Here is a 26,845-nt window from a genome sequence, read left to right as displayed (position 1 = left end):
AAGTTAGTTCTTAACTGCATGGTGTTCCATAACATTTGTTCTCAAACAAGATGTGCTCCACTAGAATGGACAGATTATATAGCCTTGCTATTTAAAACTCAGAGGCCACAGTAGAACTCGAGTCAGAATGACGAGACCACACACCACTGTGGGAAAGATGTCTTTACCCCTAATGTGTAATGTAGCAGTTGCTTAAACCATTGGAGTTTTTTAATTTATTAGTGTTGTATTCACATGGTATGTACTCTTATCTATCTATCTATCTATCTATCTATTAGGGGTGTTAAAAAAAATCGATTCGGCGATATATCGCGATACTACATCGCGCGATTCTCGAATCGATTCATTTTTTTTTTTTTTTTTTTTTTTTTTTAAAGAGCTCAGAATTGTTCATTCGGTAGTCTTACCGATTCAACGTCTTATCATCATTGCCTTTTTTTTTTTTTGTGTGTGTGAATTGATTTTTAAACTTCCATTTTTAATGGAAAAATATTCAACAAAACGTCTGACTTCGGATTAGGATTCAAACCTTGAGCATGGAAGAATGTTATATGAACGGAACATTAAGCCTTAATATTTTATTTTAATGCTGTTCAAACATGAAACAGATTACAACCTCTATAAGACTGAAATTTCAGATAAATAAATAATACATTTTCATATAAATCTTACACTCTACAAGCTTACTGATTAGTATTTTCTAAATTTGAATGAAAAAAAATCGCAACAATCGACTTAGAAATTCGTATCGGGATTAATCGGTATCGAATCGAATCGTGACCTGTGAATCGTGATACGAATCGAATCGTCAGGTACTAGGCAATTCACACCCCTACTATCTATCTATCTATCTATCTATCTATCTATCTATGGCGGTCCCAGCATATGTTAGCATTAAGCTAGCTGAGTTTAATTTGATGAATTTGCAAGGCATGGTTGAAGATTGTGGTGTTTACATACAACGTTTAATTGTGTTTTGCATCGCGGGTGGGTTTTGTGATAGATGGAGATAAATGTAAGTTCACTGTAGTTGATTGTTATGCTCCTCCGCCGGCGATTATACAACGTTAGCATGGCATGCTAAATTGTTTTGACTGATTAATTGTACACATTATGTTGTAATGTTAATTATTTCTTAATATGGTTTGTGTGATTCAAAGTTTGTTGGCTTCCACTTTAGTCAACATATCGAAGGCTTTTTTTTTTCTTGTTGAATTAGTGTGACTTAAACATTTAAACACATGAGGAAGGAATTGTCTACGGTTACACATCAGGTGTCCTCTTGGCTCACAGTAACCACCGTGGGCAGATACAAAGGTGTTTTGTCAGCACTAAATGGCTTTGTGGTGACGATAATAATCACTGTTGTCACTGAGGAAATGGATAGGCTGACCACAGAGCCTCAGTGCCACTTCCTGCCTCAGTAAAACGCGAAATCAATGGAGTTGACGGGAGTTTGGGGTGTTTTCGTGACTCGACTGTTAACTTCTTCCGCCTAATTTTCCATGAAATGCTGTTATGTCTTTCTCTTCTCTACAGGTGTCTGTCCTTCTCTGTGCCAATCCCTTTTGACTTTTTAAAGGGTTTAACTTGGCAGGGCGCACATTACTTGATGGCCAGCTACTGCTGGGCTTGACACATCGCATTAGGGCCTCTCACGCTATCCTCCACACTGCCTCAGCAGTAGACTGGAGTGTGTTTTGTGTGCGTCAGTGTGTGCAGAGAGTGTATGAATGAGTAATAGCAACAACACCCAAAATTTTACATCATGTGGAATGATTACATTTGGTTCAACTCGGTCGGATTATGATTCGATTCGATAAGGTACAGCTCAGTTCGAGAAGGTCTGATGCATTGACTGTTTTCTTGTCATTTTACATACATTTTAATGAACTCGTCAGTAGGCCTACTGTACATTTGCCATTTTATTCTAAGCTATAGCTCCCCAAAAAAAGACAGTTTGTTATGATTTGGTTCATTTCAATTTGATGCGGACACATCTTTAAAAAAATAAAATAAAATTCTGATTCATAGTGGTTGTATTATCCCCCTTAAATATATATATATATATATATATATATATATACATATATATTCACACACACATAACAGGTGGAATTTTAAATTTAAGAGCAGGACATATGGGTTAAGATTGTAAAACTTAGTCAGAGAAAAAAGTCAGACATAAAGTGTACACTCACCTCACTTTGCTCCTTTTAGTTCACTCCAAAAGAATGATGTCACATCTGGAATGTAGATTCTTTTTTTTTTTCTTTTTTTTTCTTTTTTTTTTGTCTTACGAGGGCAAAACTATAACAGACTAACAGGATTGAATATAGTGAACAAACAATAAATTATCTTCAAATAAATGGGGAAAAAAATGGTTTCCAATGATATACTAGATTTTGCGGGTCTTTAATTAAATACAACCAATATATTTAAATTGCAATAATGTCGCTTAGAATTTGTAAAAAAAAAATTGCCTTGACGACATCAATGGAAATCCCCGCCTCCCAAATTAAAAAAAAAAAAAAAAAAAACTTGAAATGATGGAAGCACATCTGTCGAGTGACCCTTGATGACCGTGCTGTCTCCAAAATCCATCCCAAAAACTTAGTTTCTTTGAGTGATCTATTCATTCGTTGCTGCTTTTAACATCAGCTCATCCTCATGTTCATTCTCAGAGCTTTAAGCTTTATTTTAATTCACCCCATTATTTGTCGAAATCCATTATCTCACTCCAGTACATTTATGACAGCTCACTAATTTCCCGTGGTCACATTTTAACAACCGTTCTGATGAGTCAAATAACAGATATTGAACTATAAATCACACGAGGAGACTTGATCTCAGCCACTCTGCTGATGCAGAAAAGCAGAAACGTCTCTTCTCCAGGAAACATCCTGAATCTATTGCTCAGGCATTCCAGCGGCCCTGCTCATAAATCAGCTGAAAGCAGAAAATGCTTGCCCGTATACTGACGTACTGTAAAGGAACAGTTGCGGCTCCAGAAAGAACTGTTTTGGAAACATGTGTTCTTCTCATCCCTCAGACATCTGCGGCTTCACGGCGTGGAAATTGCATCCTTTGTTTATATTGGGAAAAAGCCTTTGATGCCTTCAAAAAAGGGCCTTTAAAAGCATTTATTTAAAGACCTGCATATTGCAATGTTACATGTTGCCGTAAACACTATATTTTACAATATTCAAAGTGGTTAGGGTTAGAGGCTTGGAGCTTGTTGTTTTTACATAACAGCTATTTTCTTGAATGACATCATGATGTGTTCCTAACTTCCTATTAATTAGTATGCTTTGCTGTCTACGAGACCAGACTTACAGTGTGTGCAGTTTGTATGAAGTAATTAAAAAAAAAAAATCTTAACTCTGCAATTAGTTTTTCTTTGGCTTACAAGGCACAATTGTTTTACACCTACTCAAATCAAACATAAGATTGATCAACAATAATAAAAAAAAAAAGTTTTTTGTGTGAGAGCAAGCTCATACATTTTTACACGCCAAATGTAAACAAATCCACTCATCAGTTGGGAGACTTTAATTAATTCCTAAATCCATCCCTAAATGCTGCGTGACACGCAATGTCATCATCAGGATCATTGTTAGCCCGGCAAAGCTCCTTCACAAGCACAAAACGTTCGAGTCGAGGCTTTCCAATCATTTGAAATGATGAGCTTTGTTTCACGCGTAAGCAGCACGGTTCAGGCCACACGTTGGGCAATTGCAATTTTTATTCAGGGTGTATATATATTATTCATCAAACAAAAATGATCCCGAGCTCACCAGCCGTGGTACCCTCGACAAATATAAGTATGCTGATTTCATGACACGCACGAGGCTAAACGAAATATAACCTCCCTGACCTTAAAGCGAAACACAAGTAATAATAGCCATATGCTCATAAAACACACATACGCATATCTGAAAGTTTTCTCCATAAAATAGTCTTATATAATCCCTATTTTCATCTGTCGGGGTGTTTAAACAGCCGGAATGTGACTTTTGATACTTTTAAGGAAATGTCAATGAACGCATACTCAACTTTCCAAAGGCATGTGAATGACAAATATAGTAATCCTCACATCGTCAGACTATTTAGCAGACACTTCATTGTTTACAAAACGCATCAGTTGGTTTGCTCTCAAACATAGCGCACACGAACGTGCATGTAGCGTGTGCGCACTGTATGTTGTCAGCAACACGCTAACAACAGATGCCAGGAAGTGAAGTGGCAGCTCCAATATAGCAAAGCCTCACCATGCGTGACTCCGCTGACTTTGCCTCTTTTAGCATGCTTGCGTGATCCTACGATCACTTCCCATCAAGCCCTCCACCCCCAATATCCTTCACACAAACACACACACACACACACACACCCTGATGGGTTGGTAGCACAAGCGGTGGATGTTCTTCCTCCCTGTGCCAAATGTAGTGATCGGACAAAACGGGTCCGGGATTAGATTGTTGAGATGGCATGCAAAGGGGCGCAGATGGGAGAATGTCCAGTCACGATATTGACAAACCTACAAACCTAATTTGAATGAAATGTAATTATAACAATGCACAAAAACACTAAAACAAGTGTTGAAAGTTAAAACAAAAGTTGGAAGAACTCCATACTTGATGGCAGCAAACTTTGTTGGGCAAGTCAAGAATATATTTCAAGCTTTGCGGTTGTGAAAATGAGCTTTCCTGCATTTCACAACAAAGAAAATGAGTAAAATGTTTTGGAGCAAACAACTTGCTTGCTTTATTGTGCTAACATTGTTGCCAAAAATGTCGATAATTTCCATGTTAAAATTGTTTCAACTTAAATTACTTTCAGCCCAAAATTATTATACAAGTTGACATGATGATGCATCTTTAGAATTAAATATAATTGTGACAACCAACAAAAACATTGAAACTTCTCTATGTAAGTAAAATAAATATATTAATAAACGAAATTATTATTTTAGAAATTAATATTGTCATCACTATCTATAAGTTATTTTACATCTCATTATAGTGTTTGTATTTTATTCCATGTGAGTCACTATTTTATTTGAACAATGATTCTGAAAGTGTGGAATGCAGGTTGCTAACTAGCTAGTAGCTAGCTAGCTAGCTGGTATACGAAATTACATTTTACTTGTAGTTAACTTTAGAAACATTTGCGTTTAATGATTTGTTTGTTTAGCTTGTATGTGCAATACATTTGAACAGAAACATTGTTTGACTTTTTTTTTTTATTATTCCTATGTCTAAGATCAGTGTTAATAGTTCAAACTGTATATAACGTTCCAGCCATTTACAGTTCTGTAATACAATTCTTTTTAAGTACAACTTATCTGTTGTATTTGGTGTAAAAGGTTTGAGAACCACTAGCCTGGAAAAAGCACATTTTTCTACTACTTTTATTCACTTTATTAAAAGTTTTACGAGGGGAAAAAACTACATCTATATTTGATTGTTGTGCAACATCACATAAGACATTCAGTTTGATATCAGCCCCGCTACTGAGCTCCTCTTGTGTGTACGTGGTGAGGTGTTAGGAGAAGGATAATCAGATTACTGTTGGGTTAGCGTGTCACTTAATGAATTAGCTCTCTCAGAGGCCAAATTGTTGTGTGATATTGTTGGTGTAAGCCGCGGGAGGTCAGCGGCTTGACGCTTAAGAGCAGCTGACAGGTCGATGCCAAGTATGGTCGATGGCCTTTAGCTGTCAAAAGCGCGGCCTGCGTAATATATCATACGGTAGTCACATAAAACAGTAAGTATTGATCAAATCTGAGTAACGTGTTTATAGGCTACTGTATGTCGTTGTATAATTTTTGTTTTGGGGGGGTTAACTAGGATGCTGTTGACAGAGCTGTGATTAGGTTGGTCTGAAATGGCCGAACTCCTTGACCTTACAACATCACACCGCTGCCCAAAATGACCTGCTTCACAGATTGACTCTACGCACATACAGTACATGTACGGTGGATACACAACACCTCTGATAGCATCAACTAACAAGTTAATGACATTCATACATAAAGCATGATCAGCATCACGGCGAACACTTGATCCCCCTCAACTCCTGACGCATTAACCACCTAGCACCCATTTAATTACACATTTCAGAGGCTCACCGTGTGTGTGTTTGTGTGCTAGCTTAAGGTCCTTGCGCTAGTACATGCTTTGTCTTACATAGTTGTAGAAAAATGTCACTAGTGTAATCGTTTTGCGGTAGTAGTGCACTGAGCTGTCTGATGAGTGACGCTGAAAAGCATACTAGTACTGTTTGCTAGCCAAAATGCTACAAACAGAAGTTGTAAAATGTACAGTAGCACTGTTCGCGCTTCCTTAGCATTGCTTGCTAACGTTTCCCTCCCCGTATGGATTCTGCCCAAGGGACCATTTGCCCATTATTTCCCTGAATTGACCAAAATGACACTGTAATCTTTTCAACAGATTACAATAGGTTGGCGTCCATTCGTGAACATTTTTTCTGAAAACCTGTTGAATGCTGTTTCCTGTGACCACAAAATGAGCACTTATTGCTTGCGAGAGGAGAGGTCTTAAAACACAAAGACTCATGTTAGCTTATGGGATTTGAAACAGTATGCACCTAAAATGAAACCTATTTTATTTTATTTTTCTCATAAATTTCTGTACTATTTTGTAATGCTTACATTTGGTTTCAAAATCGGACCCGACTGGCTAATAGTAACTAAGCTGTCATATTTTGAAACATCTTTTCCAGTAAAAATATATGTTTTACTCCAAATATATGCTATTTTGATCTGGATTCATAAAAACAAGCTAACGTGCAGAAAGACTCGAGAGATTTAACGCTTGTAAAAGTAGTGATTGTGTTAGTAAAGAAATAGGAAGCTGGAACTTTACTGAAGCCAGGTGGGGTTCCTGAATGCAGCATTTATTGAGCGCGGGACTCCTTAAGAGAGCAACAAACCACATGCATTCACATGAAAACAGGACTCTGTGAGAATGCTATTTATAGCCGTACAATGCTAACACGCGAATAAACGGGACTATGTGGAGTCTGCCCTCGCTCACCAACACCAACTTCCATTGACGATTCTTTTCTCGAAGTTTTTACTGGAGCTGTCACTTAGCTCAATGAACAGACGAGATGTTACCAGACAGGTGCTTCACTTTATTTGCAGATTGGTACTAGGGATGAAAAATTGTGAGAAATAACATTGGTCAACAGCCAATTTTAATCATTGATGGGTTTATGTGTCCCTAAATGTATTTTTGACGTTGATTTAAAAACATCTTCACTTCTTTTCTAGCAAATGATATTTTTGAGATTTTTATTTTTGATCAAATTGACCTATAAAAAGCTCTGAATTTTACCACATGTTGTAATTTATAGCTATGACATTTCATACATCTACATAATTTAGAATTTCCTGAACCTTAATTTTGTCTCACATCCTTGTTAGACTTTACAAAATTGTGTGGTAATGCTGAAAGCAAATTGAGAGATAAATTATGAAATTATAACCTCCTGGTGACAAGACAATGCACTTTACCAACTGTGCCACCGAGCAGTATCAGACACCTGTTAATGATGATAAGTTATATGTATGGAAGTGGGCGTGGAAAGTGATACTTGGAAAAAGTTGAAAAAGTTTCAATTGAAAGTTTAAAGTTCCCGTTGAAAATGAATGGGGAAAAGTTGATATTAAATGTTAAATTGTGCAAATACTGTAAGTGATGTGCAATCAGACGATATATATATATACATATATATATATATATATATATATATATATATATATATATATATATATATATATATATATATATATATATATATATATATATATATGTACCGCGAGGTGTGAATTTTTTAAGCTAGTTGAAATTTGAACAAATTGGAAGGATGCTTCAGCATTCCCACAATAAATATGACGTAATTAATTATTCAGCCCTAATCGGTACCATCCAAAAGAATACAACCGTATGGTAACATTATTTTAATTTTAAGGACTTATGCTCAAGAACTACAACCTAGAGGTTCCATTATATATTTGAACGCAAGGAAGGAAAGTTGACATAAATACTATCCCAACAATGGCGTTTCCCTTAGTCTATCCTCTGTGTACATCACCGTCGAAGCGTGTGTGCATGTGCATTGTCATTTTGCTTCTGGGCGCCACATATCTGGGATAAAAATGACTCACCAGGGGGGTTTGTATCCTCACTTCACCCCCACCGAGTAATGCCGAGGGCCCGGCTTGTAGGACGTTGGACTGCCGGTGGAAGGAAGCAAAAGTGGGATCGTCTTCTTGTCTCCAATTAGAAATACGCCGTTGCGTTCATTTGGGTATAGTCAAAACGAAAAGCTTTCCTGCATAACAGGCTCGTGTCACGCAACACATGCTCCAGTGCAGCCGGTACAACATTTCACGCCGCCGCACATTCTCCGGAAGCCGCCGTCCGGCCACATTCTGTTGCTTTTCTTAATTGCCTGTATAAATATTGCACCATGCTGGCCTTATGTTGCGGTTAATTTTCCCCAAAGCTTGACAAGCTGAATTTAGGGGTGTTTTGACAAACCCTTAGCTGGTTCTGCCTGCGCGATACTCTTTCAGTGAGTTCATCCGACGACCAATTTTCACGGTGGACGGACTCCGTGCTCGCATAAATCATGTGCGGCATAAGTCATGCTCTCTATTTCAGATGTAATTAGATGACTTTCATACTTTGACTGCTACCACTAGACTTTAAGTGTGTTTGTGTGTGTATGGAGGGAGTGCAATGCATAATACAACCACATAAAACGTCATCTTCAACTACTACTTTCCTGACAGTCACACGGTGCAATGTAAGATTCAGACCCTGTATGAGATTTTATTTGGTTGTACAGGTGTACTTAATATTGTGGCTACTGAATGAAAGGCGCTTTCTTCCTTGTCCAGCAGCGTGACTTGTCTGCTCACCGACCACAAAAGAGAAGTGGAAACAATCGTGTATACTTCCATTTTTAGGAGATCCCATTTGCTTTGTCATAATATCACTTCCCTTTCGTTTTGGTCATGTAAAACACAAACAAGATCTTTGTCTCAGTTGTGTGGAATTTTTTTTTCCTTTTTTTTTTTCTTTCTGTAATTGTTGTTTAGGGTGGTTGGAAAAAGTCGTTAAATATGTCCTGGTTTGTGGACTTTTTTTTATTTTTATTTTTTTATGAGTTGTGTTTATTATATTTTGTTTTGGTTCATGTCTTGCTTGCTTGCTCGTTATTCATCTCCACCTGTTCTCGTCAGCCCTGTGCCCAGGTGTAGCTTCTTAATTTGTTTGTATTTATGCTGCATTCGAGGAAGGCGGGAAACCGGACACATCCCTCTTGGATTCTCTCAATTCCGTCCTCAAAGCGTCTGAAGCGTGTGTTAACAACAAAGATGGCTCATTCCGATAAACTGTTTGTTGTCAGTCGAAATCATATTGGGTTTCATAAAGTTACTTATATCAAATAACTAAATTAATGTTATAATAAATGTTTTGACATTCACACTCTCAGATTTAAACTGCTCGGTGAAGTTGGGTCCCTTTTTTTTTTTTTTTTATTCTTGATTTCACAACTCGGATTTCCTAGTTCAAAGGGGGCGTTCCCGTTCATAACTTCTGTTATGAAGTCAGAAAAGTTTTTCTTCCCACCTTCCTCGAATGCAACATTAGTTTCCTTATGTACCTTGTTCATGTCTTGTCTGCTCGTTTGGTTTTCATCTCCACCTGTACTCGTTAGCCATGTGCCTCGTGTCAACCAATCAGCTCCCTCCAGCCACGCCTTCTCCAGGTGTATATATATATGTTATTTACTTCCTTGCTTTCTTTCAGTCTGGTTACTTGTTGTTAGCCTGTTAAGCTGGTCATGTTTCCGCTTGTGTTTCTTCGCTTTTTGTTTTTTGTACTTGATTTTGAGTCCTCCCGGTGCCTTATTTGCCCCTTTTTGGAACTAATGAACTTAGTATGTTTATATTATCCCTGCTTCGAATACCTACCTGTGACCAGATCAATTGAATTGAGTTTGGTTAGGTTGAAATGTTGATGGGAAAAAAAATAGACTATAAAGTTCTATTTAGTTGTGACAAAAACTTTCTCTGAGAGAAATTTGCACTACCACTTGTGACACAAACAAGAAAACGTCAAGCTAGTCTGGCTGGGATTTCAACGCGGCGAGATGCGGACATTTGAGCCGCGCTATAATGAAGTATTAGCTTCCATTACAGTGCAAGCTTAACCTTTTTACAGAGCAGCATTGAGCGCTTGCCAGCAGTCATCAATATTTAACAGCTGTTGCTATTATGAAATTCTTTATGGGCTAATGTGGCTCGCCGGCTTGCACGCAAGGCCTTGGCCGCCCGCCAGGGCCCTGTCAGGAGGAAGGGGTGGTGGGGGGGGGATTGACAGACGGCTCGCTCGCGTGACAGCCAGCCCTTGATCGACCAAATTCTCTCTCTCTCTCTGTGTGTGTTGTGGATTTCCTGCCTCCGCACACACACACGAGAGAAAGGGGCGGGACTAGGCAAAGGAGGTGGCGGTCAGCCAACTCAGGCCCAACACACACACACATGTACTAGTGCGCACACTGTTTTCTCTCCTCACGCAAGACTCGTCCAGGGGAGGGACTGCTGCGGCGCGCTCGCATGTTCAAGTCCAAGGCTCCTCTTTACGAGCCGAGCGCACACAGCTGAGCATCAGCTGCCAAGAGATGGCACCACGCTGCTGAAATGAAGAGAGAGGCCAGACGTGTGTACAGCGCTGTGCAAAAGGTGGCAGCCGTTTGCACGCAATACTAGGACTCATAAAGTTAATATTGTACAAAACAAAACAGATTCCCACAAAATGAAGGGTGAGGATCTTGATAAGGTTGCCCATCCATCCATTTTTCATTCAGTGAACCCCCGTACTTTATATTCACAATATCATTATTGCTTTGGCACCATCTTGTGGCATCTTGCTGCCAAGGAAATATTGTGAAATGAGTTGTGGAGCTCCATTTAGACAAATATAGTGGTTCGGAGCAAGTTTTGGTGCCAAGAAACTGTCTTGAAGTGACTTTAAGTGCCTCATTTAAGCAAAAGTCGTGCTTTGGCACCATCTTAGTGCAATGTTGAAGGGAGTTGAGGTCAATTTGACCAAATGGGTGCTTTGACACCATCTTGTGGTATCTTAGTGCTAAGGAACTATGTTGAAGTGAGTTGCGGTCTTTCATACAGACAAAAGTAGTGCTGTAGCTGAAAGTAGTTCACGACCAAAATAGTACGTTGGCATCATTTTGGAATGATTTGTGGAACTTCTTTTAGACAAGGGTAGATTTGGCATCAGCTTGTGGCATCTTGGCAGCAAGGAACTATGTTGAAGTGAGTTGAGAAGACCTCTTTGAACCAAAGAACTATATTGAAGTGAGTTCCGGAGCTTTTTTTTTTTTGACAAATATTGTGCTTTGGCACCATATTTCCTTGGTGCCACAGTTTTTCGGCACCAAGATGCCACAAGCTCGCACCAAATCACAACATTGTGCTATCTTGGTGTCAGGGAACTATGTTGAAGTGAGTTGAGAAGGCTCGTTTCTGAAAAAGTAGTGCTTTGGTGCCATCGTCAAGGGGCCTCTTTGAACTAACGAACTATGTCGAAGTGAGTTGAGGAGCTTTTATTTTGACAAACACAGTGCTTTGGCACCATATTGTGGTATCTTTGTGTCAAGGAACTATGTTGAAGTGAGTTGAGGCGCTTCATTTAGACATGTAGTGCTTTGCCACCACTCTTGTGCCATCTACAGACAATTGCAAACCATTTTAGAGGGCATCAATAATTCAGATTTTCACTATGCCTACAAATAGCACTCAACTGAAATAATAATGATCTCAACTCAATTTACTCCCACACTGATATTTTTACTTGAACACAGGTTAATTGTATCTTCTGCCATCTATTGGAGGAACACAGAAATGCTCTATCTATTTCTACTGTATGTCGCTGGCATAGACAAATGAAAATGATAGTAAACCAAAAATAATTGTCAGGCCATTTAGAAGAAATTACGCACTCTCAAGTGTTTGTGTCTTATTTATTTTGGCTTTAAAGCTAATAGTACCTGTTCGCTTGTTGTGGCTCGGTTGTATACGCGTACGGAAAGGTCAAGGTTAAAAGCGTGTAGCAGCTGCTGTTGTCTCTGAGCAGCCATGTATGAACACTTCTTCTTTTTGCTCCTCACTGCACATCGGTCCAGATAGCAGCATGAACCCGAAGAGTGGACCTGGAGTATTAGAGACATGTGATGCGTGCCTCCCTTGTACTCGCGACTTCTTAAACATTGGCGCCACAAGTCTGAGCGAGGCATGCAACACTCATCATCATGTCATGCCAGCCCTTTTAATGTGCAAACGTCATGTTGAATTATTCATCCGTGCGTTTTTCGGCATTTTTCGGGATGTTTCTTGTATGTTGTATGTGACAACATTTCAGAATAGGTTTTTATGTTAAATGAGTGATTTGAAATGTATAATTCTTTGCAATAATATGTTGTATACACCTCCATTAGTGTCAACACGACATTCTGATTAATATTGTGTTTGTGGAGTATAAATTATGAAGCAAAATCCACCCGCTTTTATCCATCTCACAGGGCGACCATTTTGCATCTTGCTGACGACTGAAAATGACATCACAGTTGCTCAGGGCTCAGGTAGCCAAACGACCAATCATGGCTCAGCTGTTTTGGTCATGTGACGTTCACAAGCTGAGCCATGATTGGCCAACTCATTCCCAGACTCCTGAGCCACCCCCTGAGGTGGATAAAAACAGGTGGATTTTGCTGCTTTATTCATTAACTCATTCACTGCCATTGACGGAAAAAGACGTCAAATGATGCATTTTTTTTTGCTGGTCTGGCAATGAATGTGTTAATATCTATAATCAGCAACTGTTAACGTTCCTTGTACTGCCTGACGTACCAAGCTCAGTTACTCCATTTTTGTGACTTTGTGAGTTTTTGAAGGGTCCGGTTAAAACGAAGAATATTTCCAAACGCACCCACGATGATGAAACGGAGTTATGTTCATTTGTTTGTAAAATAAATTCCCTATAAAAAAAAAAAATGCATTTTTTTTTTGAGTGGTTGAGAAATGAGCTGAAACTAGTAGGAAGCAGCCTCTAAAATCAAATATACAATATTGTCCTCTTCCTCGTGTGTGTGGTCAAGTCAAATCACTTCATAATATCTGCTCTCATCACTTTTCCTTTCTACCAACAGGTGGCTAATTAACATGTGTTTAGTTTAGCCGGTAATTCTCTTTCAAATGACTGTTTTTGAAGTCCTGGGCGAGCTGTAGCGTTTGCGAAATTGAGACATCTTAATATTTGGCAGGTGGTCCTAATTTTTGGTGTATTCACAAGTGGAAGTGGAAAGACAGATCGGGCCGAGTTAAAAGAAGCTGGACACGTTCGGCCTCGCCCCTTGGCAGCAGCAACATCCCGCTGCTTGTCACTTTTTTTTTTTTTTTTTTCCCCCGCCACTCTTTCCTCACACATAAACGCTTCGACCATTACACACTCTGTTTTCCTTCTTGGTCCAGAGCGGGAGAAAATAGAGGCAAGAAAAGCAAACCTCAAGACACGAGTAAGCGATGGATGAAGGCCGCATTGTTGGCAGAGGAAGTGATGGTGCCGATAATTAATCATCCCGCATGTTTGTCTTTCCCGACGCCGCATCCTCTCCAAAAGCTGCCGTAAGAGGGAAAACAAAAACACACAAGGCGTTGACGGAGAAAAATAAAGATCTTTAATTGATTCATTTCCCCGTGCAATGATTTCCACTAGTTGGAAGATGTGGAGGATTGAGGAGAATAATGTTTGTGTGTATTGGCTGTCTGACTGTGTTTGTTTGTACATGTTTGCACCTCTACGAGGTGGTGACAAAATACTTTATTAGCTGGCAATTATGAGTTAATGAGGCTGCCGGGCAATTCGCTCACCAGCAATTAGTGTAATTACATTGTAATAAACCCATCGTAACCAGGGTAAATAAACCAGTCATATGTATGGGGGCCACTTTACAGTAAGAGTACAGTTATTACGGGTTTGTGAATAACATAAATAAATAGGTTAATTATGATGTTAAACTTTGAATAAATAGCTAATAAACAGATGGCTTAAAGAGTAGGGCATTTATTAAAATACTTAAAAACTAATTATTGTAAAACTGTACCTTTTTCGTATGTTTTTTTTTTTTTTTAATCCCAAGTTATATTGGCTAATTATCTGTAGTGATATTTTGAATTTAGGATAGGAGAAGATGGTAACAGGGACGCTATGTAAAGCACAGGAAGCTACATACAGTTATAATTGTTATATATAGTTTTTTTTTTTTTTTTTAAATAAAGAGCCCGTGTATGTTGTGTTGCGTGACTAATCCGTGCCTGCTACAATGAGTGATGGAGCAAAGGGCTCTGATCTCTTGGAGTGAGCCACATGCCCCCTGACAGCACGCCCGTGAAGAGAAACACGCAAACATGTATCGAACACGCAACACGCTCGTCACCGATGCACATGTGACCGTCCTGCACGCCACAGTGGTCGTTACATTGGAAAATAATTTTCTGTTGTGTTGAATGGTAGATGTGAAAACGAAATTAAAATTGACTTAAAAAAATTAATTAGCCCTGACGCAAGCGCCTGCATTCAAAACACAGCACAGCATCTTAATAAAACAATGTGCTACTTTATTTAATAAAAAAACGCAGACAAATTAGTGGCATGCCATCTTTTCCGGGCCTGGAAGCGTTGCACGTTCATGTTGACGCATCGCGTGAGAGAAATCTGACAAAATCCTCCACTATTATGTCTCACTGGGGCCTAATACCTGGCATTAGCGCAGCAAAGAGACTTTTTATCTCATAACTCTTCATATGCATTCCATATGTGCTGTCTGGTTTTGAGAGGATATTGGACAATTGTCACTCATAGCAGAAATAGGAAAAAAAAATAAAAAAATCTTTGGTGTCATTGTAACAGATGTGAGGTTTCTTAGAGTAAATATTTTCCCCATTTGTCTTGCAAAAACCAAATGAATGTTTTTTTGTTTTTTTTTCCTATAGCAAATCCAGACAAGGCGCCCAGGAAACACATCAACACTGCATCCTCCAACCCCGAACCCGGCAGGAAAGATAGCATCCCGATGTGCACGGGTGTCAATGAAAGCGGCCTCCTCTTGGAGGTAAGAAGCCATTACACTCCTCACATTTCTGCGGATATTGAATCATATTTTTTTATGGGACACAATGAAAATTATACAGCTTATACAGGGTGACACAGGAAAAAAAGGGAACTCCTTAACAATCCACTAAAATATTTTCATACTAATTGAGACCTTTTAACTCATTCACTGCCAGCCTAGTAAAAAATGTATATTTGACGGCTATAGACGTCAATGGCAGTGAATGAATTAAAACGTGCCATTTGCAATCCATCAATGATGGAATGCCAGCTGAGATGTTGCAGCGGTCAATGAAAATTCCAACATTGTTTCTTAAATGGCACGTTTTAGGGTTTCAATTACTAAGAATAACATATTTTTCTCCCATCACATTTCGTTTTATTGGATTGTTAAGTTGCCGGTTTTGTTTTTTTTGTTTTTTTTGTGTGTGTCACTGTATAACAGTGTAAATTTATTGTCCCTTAAAATAACTCAAAATACAGCCATTTTTTTTTTTAACCAATTGCTAACAAATCCGTCGTTCATTCAAATCTGCACGCATATGCCGACGACTATTCGGAACCACGCCGAGGCATCAGATCGCTGCTTGGCGTGCGATATCCCAATGATGACACGCGATCTCACGGCCCAACAGCTATGAGCGCTCCCACGCGCGCGCAACCGCGGAGGCGAGCTGAGCCACTGATGCTTCTGTTAACGCGTTAGGTTGTCTCAATAGGATGGCCAACAAAAGGCTAGATTGACCGTAGTGATGCGCCGCCTCCCCCGTTGCGTGACTCGGCCTGCACGAGGGCCTCAAGCGCAAACTGTGCGTTAGTTGTTGCGCTGATGGGATCCCAAGCGGGGACTATACTGTACTGTTGTGCTACATTTTTATTTTTTTTTACATTAATTTGTGTAACCGTGGTTTCTATTAGTTCATCTTGACTCCTGTGAAAAAGGCCCATGAACACAAAGCAAGTCCTAAAATTGCTGACTCGACTCTTTCATCTCTGCCGTTGAGGAATTGCAGCCATTTATTGCAGTGTGCTTTTATTCAAATGTGTTTGGACAATTGACTCAATATAATCAGAAATGATGATAATGAGGGAAGAAAACGTGCATTTATTTTACCCTTATGCAGTCTAACCATTTACAGCAGTTGTACAATGGTTTAATCATTTGACATATAAATCTATACCATACCCCTGTATCTCTAAATATTGAATATATAATTAAATTATGATCAAGTCATTCTATGGACCTTTTTTTTTTTTTTTTTTTTTTTTTTTTAAATGCTTTGGTTAGCAATGCAAGTTGTGCAAATAATTGACCTGAAGGTCAACAGCTTCTTAAACAATATTAGAAATGCGGCGTTATCATCTTTGAAATCACTTTTAAAGACTCTTTTTAGGCTTGCTTTCCCTGAATTTACAGTTTAAATTCTTCTATTGCATTAGTATATTGGCATGCATATTTTCTTTTATTCTATTAATTTTCTTTTGGCTATTCGATTGCTTTTATGTATTTTTGTTTGTATTTTATTGTGTATTTTTGATTGTAATGCACTTTGTGCTATATTACTTGAAAAGTGCTATATAAATACATTTATTATTATTATTTTATTTTATACAACCTAAAGTCACAGTTTTAAAAACAATAAAACAGTAAATTAAGAACATAGTGCAACATAAATATGTTAAATATGACACACATTCAACTACCCATAACAAAAACTCACATATGAGAAGGATGAATGTCATTATAAGGTCATTAATTAAATGTGTTGCATTATGGTAGCGGGAAATGAAAGTAATTTTTTTTTTTTTTTAGTTGTACCCCGCTATTTGCAGGGAAGAGGGACCAGGCTGACTCCGAAAGAATGAAAATATGCATATAAATTGCAAAAAAAAGCATCATATATATTTTAGACATTGATTTGAAATCAGCATTTTTATTCTGCCAAAAATCGGCATCAGCCTAGAAAAAAACCAAAAAAAAACATATCGATATATGTAACCAAAATGTCAGAAATACATACCAGAATGTACATGTGACGGTGTTACCTAATGAATGAAGATTCTGCAGCGTAGTGGCTTGATGAAAGGGCTAATTGCTATCAAAACATGGCAAAAATATGACTGTTAACAATTATCACTAATTGTACTCTGTGCCAGTAATTTTTCATCTGAATTATACTGGCCAAAAATGCACGATGACCGCGATGAATGTGCGCGTTCCCGCTGGCAGAAGTTCTCTATTTTAATCCTGAAGCCACCCACACGGTCTTCATCTGGCAAAATCAAATGGAACGAGACTCTGCTGCCTCTCCTCGTTGGCCCCTCTTGCCTCCAAATCCAGCGGAGAGCCGACATCTAAATTTGGGCTCTGCGTGCGAAGGCCCTCTAAAGATTTTCGAGTCAAAGCTTTTAGTCTCCCAAGGGCAGTTATGAGAGCCGGCGGCGCCGTGAATTGAAGATACGTCTCAGACAAGCCAAGCAGCAGGTGCCCGTTTCCGTTGCTTACGTGACTCACTATGCGATGTGATGAGAGAAAGAAAACACACTCGTGCAGAAGAACCAGATTGATAGGGAATACAAATATTCAATTGTAAATACTTTTTACATTATTTCTTTGCTCCATGAGAATCTACGTCATTTTACATTTTAACATTATTTTTGAAATATTGTCCCAGAACAGTAAACCGTATGTTTAGATTGACACGATAAAATGATGATTATTTTTTATTTATTTATTTATTTATTTTATGTGCATGTGTGACAGATTTTTTTGGGTGTCAAATGCTTTATGGTGTGAGGTGAATGTGAGTTTATTTCATGACTATGAGGTTTTGCGGTTGTGTATGTGTGAGTTTTTATTTCATTTTAGTCGAGATATTTTGGGGTGTTTTATAGAATGAGTGAGTTTGGTGTCTGTATGTAAGTTTATTGGGTATGTATGAGGTTTGTGGTTGTGTATGTGTGAGTTTTTGGACAGAGAGAGTGTTGATAGTGTGTGAGAGATTGATACGTGTGACTTTTTTGGGGGTGTGACCTATTGGTGAGTTTGAGCTTCGTGGTTGTGGGTGAGAGTTTGTTTTTTTTTTTTTAATTGTGTGTGAGATATTTTGGGGTGTTTTATGGAGTGAGAGGTTTTTTGTGTGTGTGTGTGTATGTAAGTTTGTGTGGTCAGTGTGAGGTTTCTGGTTGCGTGAGTTTTTGGCCTGTGAGAGTTTATGTGATGTGTGTGTACAGATTCTTTTTTCTTTTCTTTTTTTCTTGGTATATGGCTTTTTTGGGGTGTGACTTTTTGATGAGTGTGAGGTTTTGTGGTAGTGTGTGAGAGTTTTTCATTGCATGCAAGATATTTTTGGGTGTCAGTGATCAACTTTTGGTGTGTGTGTGTTTTTTGGTCAGTGTGAGTTTTGTGATTGTACATATGTGAGCTTTGGTGTGTCTTTGTGAGAGAGTTTTTTTGGGGGTGTAATGTAAGAGATTTTTTTTGGGTGTAGTGAGTGGTTTTGGGTATAAGTTCATAGTGGGACCTTTTTTGTGTAAGAGGGAGGGAGAGAGAGTGAGCAATTGGTCAGAGTGTTGTGTGTGAGAGTTTTTAATGAGTGCAATGACTTCTTTGGTGTATGAGTTTTTTTGGCTGTGTGAGATTTTTTTGTTGTGTGGGAAAGTTTTGTTTGAAACCGTTTTTAGTGTGACAGATTTTTTTAGGAGAGAGATTTTTTTTGTGTGAGAGGTCTCTTTTGCTTATACATTTGTGTTCATTGTTGTCAGTGCAACAATTTCTTTGTTTTTTTTTGTCTGTTAGTAATGTAAAGTTTTGTTGTTTGAAACAGTTTTGAGTTAGTGTGAGATTTTTGTGTGAGAGGTAAATGTTATATTTGCTTATATATTTGTGTTCATTGTTTTCATTGAGCGCAAACAACGAAGCCAAATCTGTTAACTTGGGATGCTAATTGATGAACTGTCCATTGAGAGGGACCTCATGTAAAGCATGACTCTCATACCGCAGTGTGGAAGAAGCCGCTTGCTGCGGCAATCAGATCACCGGCAGAGAGGCTGACATCGAATAGCGAGTTCATACACACGCCAGGGAAGACCTGCGTAGTCTCGCAGTAAAATAGAGGCGACAGACTCTGGCAGCAGCAGTCACGCAACTCAAGTAGCCTTGCCGTTGTCACGCTATCACAGCTGTACGCACGCGCGCGCACGCCAGCGACACATCTCCTTCCTGCGCTTTCTTCTTCCTCTCCCGCTTGTTTTTCCTCAGCTCTCGCCTTACTGCCCATCTGGCTGTACATTGACTGAAGCGTTCCTTTTTGTAAATGATGTTTTTTCATCAACGCGCTATGATTGATGATCATGTTTGCAAAGCACTTTACGACCACAAAGCGTGCCGGTAGCTTGTTTACCACTAAGCATAACAACATGTTTGGCAGGCTTTGAACATTTAAATTAGGCTAACTAATTACATCACTTTTTAATGAAGGGATAATTAGTCTGTTTTATGGTGCTGTGAAAAAGTCACCATTAAACTATCACACAGAATGTAAATGTGTTGAAATATATATTATCTGCAACAATGTATGGAATAGCATTGAATAAGTAATACTAATTGGTTAGCTAGTAAAAACAAACAAGCATGTATTTAAAAAAGGATTTGCTGAATATATCCTTTACATTACATACACAAATGCAGTTAAATTTAATTTGAATGCTTATTCACTTATTACAGTTGAGAGTTCCTCTTCAAGAGTGCATTTTGTAGCTGTATTAGCAGCTATGCTAACTGGTCAAGAACAGACTTGCCCAAGAGATATCTGGTATTTATGAATCACTTTTACTTTAGCTAGTTATTTTTCAAGTGCATGTTAATGTATTTTGTGCGTGGAGGTGTACAGAAAATGTCCTCCAATGCTAGTTTACACCTAATCGAATGTGTTTTATCTTTACGTGTACCTACTAGTCATTTGTTTTCTGTTTAATCACTTTTGTGGTTATTTGCAAAGCCTGATATAACATGAACATGTTAGTGTATGTATGAGAATGAGGTATGAGCAGTGTGCACAAGAATTCTAATGCACTGTGATTATGTTTGTGTGTGTAGTCTCTAACAGGATTTGCCCTGGTGGTGAGCAGCGATGGAATGGTCTTTTATGCCTCGTCAACTATTGTGGACTATCTGGGATTCCATCAGGTGGGTTGAACTTTTTTTCTTTTCTTTTTCTTTTTTTTTTTGACTGTTGCATGGAACCGTATTGTACTCCGTCCACGGAGCATAAAGTTCATCTGATTTACTCTCATCTGACTCCGAACCAAGTGTCAGACAGAGGTCAGCTCCTCGGGCTGACTCAGCAAGTTCATCCTTCCCCTTTTTCTTTTGTCAATCTTTTTTTCCCTGCATCCCCTTTTGCTCTTTTTCATCTCCTGCTTAATGAGCCAGCGTAAATACTGATAACTATCTTGAGGGCAGAGTGAACCCACCAACTCTTGGCTAAGAGGCCACATAAAGGTGAAGACCTCAGTTTCACCCTGAACTGCACGTGTGTAGTATGTGTGTGAGTGTGAATGTCTATTGGTGTGTTGATAAGTCACCAATGGTTTCACTTCCTTCCTCTCCAGTGGCCATATCAAGCCGGTCATTAATTATGGATGATATCAACACAACATGGCCTCGCAATGCTGAAATCCCGCCTCTCTTTTTTTTTTTTTTAACCACAAACAAAGTGCTTTTCACTGTTTTAAATCCCCCCATTTTGCTCCCACGTACACACACGTACAACGCAACAGATTGACACATTGCAATAGGAATTCGTCTGCAACAGTGCTTCCACATGGATTACAAGTAGACATGGGAAATAATCCACTGCCCTGGAATAGAAATAAAAATTAGATCGGTCTAAAATAAATGATCATATCGCGTGTGTGTGTAAAAGAGGGACAACAAAACTGTGGCAGCCACCTGCTTCTGTCAGCGGTGCCCATCGCGGAGGTTAGGAAACATTTCAATTTTTAGTTTGAAACTTTTAGTTTCCACTTGTCTTTTTTTCTTTTTTTTTTAATGTTTTTGGAATGTCTGCATTCAGTTTCATCCAATAAACATTTTTTTTTTTTTTTTAAAGATTACAAAAACGTGTTTTTCACAGGACGGTGACGAAATGTACTATATACTCTCATATAATACATTTCATCATTATTCACAAATCTGTTTCAAATAATTGGGAAAAGAGCTTTTTGCAACATGGCCCTGGTTGATCTCTTATACTCTGCTGCCACCTGCTGGCCGTTTTTGTAATTACTACCAATAAAGCTTTCTGTTGGCTCTAGCATTAAAAAAAAAAAATAATAATAATAATCTTAAACAATGTATAAATACGTCTTTGGGACCATTGTAATATTTAAAATAGAATGCATACGTTTTGGGAGCAAATTAGTTAATATATAATAATAACTTTTGTAAAAACAAATACATTTTTTTTTTTTAAATAATCATTTTAAAACAAAATCTACTTTTGTGGCTTTGGAACGATATGTAGGACTAACATAATACTGTACTTCAATATTAAAATTATGAGAGTGATGATTTTTCTGAAAAAAAAAAAAAAAGAGTTCTTGCACTTAATGTTTTACTGGTCTTTGAATGTTAATTTTTTTTATGCACCCTTTGTTTCTGGGTTAGGACAGTGATTTAAGTTGCCCATCCCCGGTCGAGGGTGTAGCCAAAACTCTGTCAGCTGGGATAGACTGCAGCTCACCCACAAACCTAATGGACACAAGCAGTAATGGATGGATAATTAATATTGAGACAGTTTATATTTCCTCTCTAATCTAGCCTTGTTGTGAAGTGGTACCAAAAAAAGAGTTTAGCTTTTTATGATCATCAGAGGCAGGAAATCACTGTTTATGGTTTACAAACCATCAACATGACAACTTGAATCTAGTTGTCAAGTGTTGTTGAAGCCCCCAAACAGGTCCCCCCATTGGGAGACATATGTGTGGTTGACAGTCAACAGTTTATTCCTTGCAACAAATCCAATGAGTCTTTTCAAGTACCCGCAGACCATCGCGTTGTATTTCAGACACTGTCAACAAAAACATTCCCACAGACTCTCTCACAACAATTTTTTTGTTTTCAAGTTCCATCGCTTTGCCTTGACAACATGTCATGTCATCCGGCGCCCGCAATTGTAGTCAGAGGGGACACTTATCCCTAATATACCACAGGGACCAAACAGACATGGTAGCACCACAAAAGAAGACAAGGAAACCTCCGACGGCCTTTGATGGTATTTGTTACAGCCGCAGTTTTCCTTTGAAGGGCTGCGAAAGTATCACTTCTTTTCCTTTTTTCGTTCCTCTTCCTTTTCCTCGCTTTTTTTTTAAACATAAACAAAAGTCACTCGATCCATCTGTTGTCTACCGGACTGCCGGTAGGGCACCAAACCGCAGGACGAGGCGCGCGCCGAGGACGCTGGGAACAGATTGTATTTTCAGAGGCAGACGATCAAAAGCCCTCGCGTGCCACCAGTGTGGAAATTATGGAGGGGGAGAGCAGGGAGGAGGCGGAGAGGGAAGAGGAGAAGGTTGAACATGCTAGTGAGGAATATGTCAGGGAATGACAGAAAGCCAAGCAATTGCTGGAAAAAAAAAAAAAAGGACGAGAGCGGTCATCTGCGGACTGCTGTTCGGGAGCTGGTGTCTGTCACGCGAGGTTTGACAAACACAGCTGCCCTCGATGGCCCTGCAGCTGCCCTCAACTCTTACTGTACCGGAAAAAAAAAACGAAAAAAAAGCTGCAGATTGTTTTTGTGTAGTGCGAGTTAAAATACTCTGGGCATCATCGGATGAGTAACCTCCGCGACACTGACTCTAATCCTCCCACCAAAACAACACCTAACCATCCGCATATAAACAATTTCATCATCACATCAAGTACTGTAATTCCGATCAATTCATTTAAAGGAGTGTCATGGAATAATACACCGCCAATGTTTTCTTCCCTCTAGACTGATGTGATGCACCAGAACGTGTTTGACTACATCCACATAGATGACCGGCAGGAGTTCAGAAGCCAGCTCCACTGGGCAATGTGCCCTCCACAACACCAGGGGGCATCAGCGCATCAGGACGCCCAGCTCGCTGCAGGGACTGGTGTGTAATTGAAACAGACTCAACAGCATTTATTTTTTATGATGCCGTGTTAGGGCCACGTATAAATATATTTTTTTAGATGGTGGGAGCAATATTCAGAGAAAAAAAAACTCGCCATTTTATAAAGTCTCAACTTTGTGACTTTATAAAATGGTAAATTTGTGAGGAAAAAAAAACTCCTCGCTTTGCGAAAGTCCACACCCACAGGATCAAACATTTAATTCGGTAAAATTTATATTTACTTGTACATTTATGTTTCTAGAATTATTCTTTATAAATTCATACATTTGGTAATTTTTTTTGTGCAAGTAGCTATTGATGTGTCAAATCTGCTGCTCTCCATCATTCAGATCTAGCTGCCGTGTATAATGAGTAAAGTTTAAATTAAGAATTAAGAATCCTCACATTAGACTAGAACTACACATCATAAGTTGTTTTTTTCTCGCAAATCTGCCACTTTATAAAGTGGCAAATTTTTTAGTTTTTTTCTTGTAATGTTGCCCCAAACTCTAAATATATATATATGTGTATATATATATATATATATATATATATATATATATATATATATATATATATATATATATATATATATATCTGGCCCGAAGACGCTGTGGTATTTCCAGATTGTTGCCCATTGTAACGCAATGAAATTCATGCCCATTTCTGTTATTCTTGGTCGTCTCATTTTTGTGCCTTTACAAATGAAATCACGGCACACTCTGGTTTTGCATTTTAAAGGTGACGAGTTTGTGGTGAGCAGCCTGTTCCACTCCCCAGAGGCGGGGGGCATTCCTCCCGAGCTCTCCTGCTTTCTCAACAGATGTTTCATAGCGAGGGTCCGGTGTCTGTTGGACAGCACATCTGGATTCCTGGTGAGTGACACGAAACGCCGCGCCTGCTATACTGAAACGGTAACTTGCAAACCGAGTCATAAATATGATCTTGGAGGAGATTCAGGTCAATAAAAATAATATGATGCATGTGCAGCATCGGGGTGCGAAGCATTTTAAGATAATTTGGTGAACACAGCGATGGCTTCCTAATAAAGATGCCGGTTCATATCTGACGGCCTCGAAATGGAGACGCAGTGTAAACAACCAAGCAGAATATGGCTTAAGACCATTTTTTATCAGGGTCAGCAGAGTTTACCAATTCCATTCTGGCTGACGTTGGCACACAACGGAAACTCTATATGGCAATTTTCTGTACTGGAAGCCCAATGGTGAGCCAATGTTTACGAATGTTTTCCTCATCAGTCCAAATAATTGCAGCAAGGACACAAAAGAGTCGAGCATGATCAATCATCACGAGACTTGAGAATGAATTGTATTCCCAACCGTGGTTGACTCGAGCCAGTGTGGCGGTCAGCTCTGCGGATGGTCCGTCCAGTCTGACTGGTTGACTGATCCACCATGTTGATACAGACTGGAACATCTCAAAATGAATTCCAGAAAACTGGAAAGTTGGAAATTGCTAACCTCCTGTTTGGAAAAAAAGAAAAAAAAAGAAGTAGTATTGGAGCGCAGCTCAAAGCCTGAGTTTCTACTCGCAAAGATTGGGAGGTGAAACGTTTCCCTTGTGATTTAAAAATAAACAAACCATTTATTTATTTTAATCTGGGATGAGATTGAGCAATTTTGTCCATGTGTCAGTTTGTAAGTAGGGTCATTGTGTTATGGTCTTGTAACATGTGCCTTATGAGGAGCATGTTTGTCACTCTTATGTAGTTGCTATGCAAATGCGATTGTCCTTAATGATGATGTTTGTGAGTCTTATTTTGTCCAGTCACTCTTATGTAGTTGCTATGCATTTTCTATGTTCCTTGGGATGATGAAGTTGGCAGTTGCTATGCAGTTGCTATGTCCCTTTTGATGATTATGTCCCTTATGATGTTTGTCACTTATTGTCTTTGTCACTCTTATTTGGTCTAGTCGCTCTTATGCAGTTGCTATGCAGTTGTCCCTTATGATTATGTTAATTGCTATGCATCTACTATGTTCCTTGTGAGAATGTTGTCAGTTGCAATGCAGTTATGTCCCTTTTGATGAGGATGTCTTTGTCACTTTTATTTTCTTTGTCACTCTTATTTTGTCCAGTCACTCTTATACAGTTGATATGCAGTTGCTATGTCCTTTTTGACGATGCTTGTGACTCTTATTTTGTCACTCTAATGCAGTAGCTATGCGGTTGCTATGTCCCTTATGAGGATTTAATTGCTATGCATCGCTATGTTCCTTGTGAGGATGAAGTTGTCAGTTTCTATGCAGTTGCTATGTACTTTTTGATGAGGATGTCTTTGTCACTTTTTTTTTTGTCTATCACTCCTTTTTTGTCCATTTATGCTTATGCCGTTACTATGCGGTTCCTCTGTCCTTTATGATGATGAAGTTGTCAGTTGCTACGTTCCTTTTGATGATTATGTCCCATGTGATGATGTGTTTGTCACTCTTATTTTGACTAGTCACTAACAGTAAGTAGGCTCCTTTCTGGTACATGGAGAATGCGGAATGATTTGGACGGAACCATATCTGGATTTACACCATTTTAATGGGTTCTTCCGATTTTTCTTTGGTCTGGCCTTCATGAAGGAAGACAACAAACAAACTAACTGGATCCAGTAACAGAATAGGAGCATTCCTTTAATAGCCAAAAAAAAAACAAAAAAAACTTGAAAGGTCTGTGCTGCCATTAATTTGAACCTGGAAAGCAATCATCCCAATTTCCATTTTATTTTGAACCTCCAGTCCTCACAAACCGAGACACTGCCGCCCTCATAATGACGATCAATGCGAAAGAAGCACATAATCATAGACCTGCCTAAAAGTATCGCCTTTTGATGCTCTCTGATGTTCAAACCACAAAATCCTTCCTGTCTCCTGTCCCCAGACAATGCAGTTTCAGGGTCGGCTGAAGTTTCTCCAAGGCCAGAAAAAGAAGTCGGCCTCCGGGGCCCCGCTTCCTCCCCAGCTGGCTCTCTTCTGCATAGCCGTACCCCTTTTGCTGCCCTCCATTACCGAGATGAAAATGAAGAACATGTTAATGCGAGGAAAGAACAAGAGCGGAGGAGGGATCATCTCGGAGCACGGGTAAGAGTGACCCCAGTGTGCATTTGTACCGATTCACGCTGCATCGTTAATGTGCCCAATGATTATCTTAATGTGGGTGCTCCAGTTTCACATTCTAAAATGAATAGATGTGTTTGGAGATTGTACTGCATTAGTCCATAAACATTCGCGTCTGGCCGTCATTGATCTTGTGGTTGTGGATGTTTATTCTGTTTTCAATTTTCAGACACGAATCCTGGAAAAGATGAGTCACGTTTTGAGCGACTCTCCCTTCAACTTATGTGAACTCGAATCTCAATATTTGTCCTTTGAGTCATGTATTAGTTGAGAGTCTCACCAAGTCGCATTTTTCAAGGCCACACAAGATATTTGTATTATCTTGCCGTAGCGATTTTCTTTCGGTTCCAA

The 26,845-nt window shown here is 39.0% G+C and overlaps 1 protein-coding gene across 3 annotated transcripts in view; it reads left to right on the top strand.

Annotated features, from left to right (window-relative positions):
* The window catches only part of ahrra (aryl-hydrocarbon receptor repressor a), a 61,187-nt gene that overhangs the window by 30,934 nt on the left and 3,408 nt on the right, over positions 1-26,845 (top strand). For all 3 annotated transcript variants that reach the window (XM_077509444.1, XM_077509443.1, XM_077509442.1), the window contains 5 exons: positions 15,110-15,228; positions 20,326-20,415; positions 23,225-23,369; positions 24,111-24,244; positions 26,259-26,458. In XM_077509444.1, coding sequence (XP_077365570.1) covers positions 15,110-15,228; positions 20,326-20,415; positions 23,225-23,369; positions 24,111-24,244; positions 26,259-26,458 — 688 coding nt within the window. The remainder of the gene's footprint in view (positions 1-15,109; positions 15,229-20,325; positions 20,416-23,224; positions 23,370-24,110; positions 24,245-26,258; positions 26,459-26,845) is intronic.

This window comes from Festucalex cinctus, chromosome 20 (genome assembly GCF_051991245.1).
Source record: "Festucalex cinctus isolate MCC-2025b chromosome 20, RoL_Fcin_1.0, whole genome shotgun sequence".
Classification (NCBI taxonomy): Eukaryota; Metazoa; Chordata; class Actinopteri; order Syngnathiformes; family Syngnathidae; genus Festucalex; species Festucalex cinctus.
The sequence above is the reverse complement of the archived record's forward strand: the minus strand, read 5'-3'. Positions and strand labels throughout refer to the sequence as shown.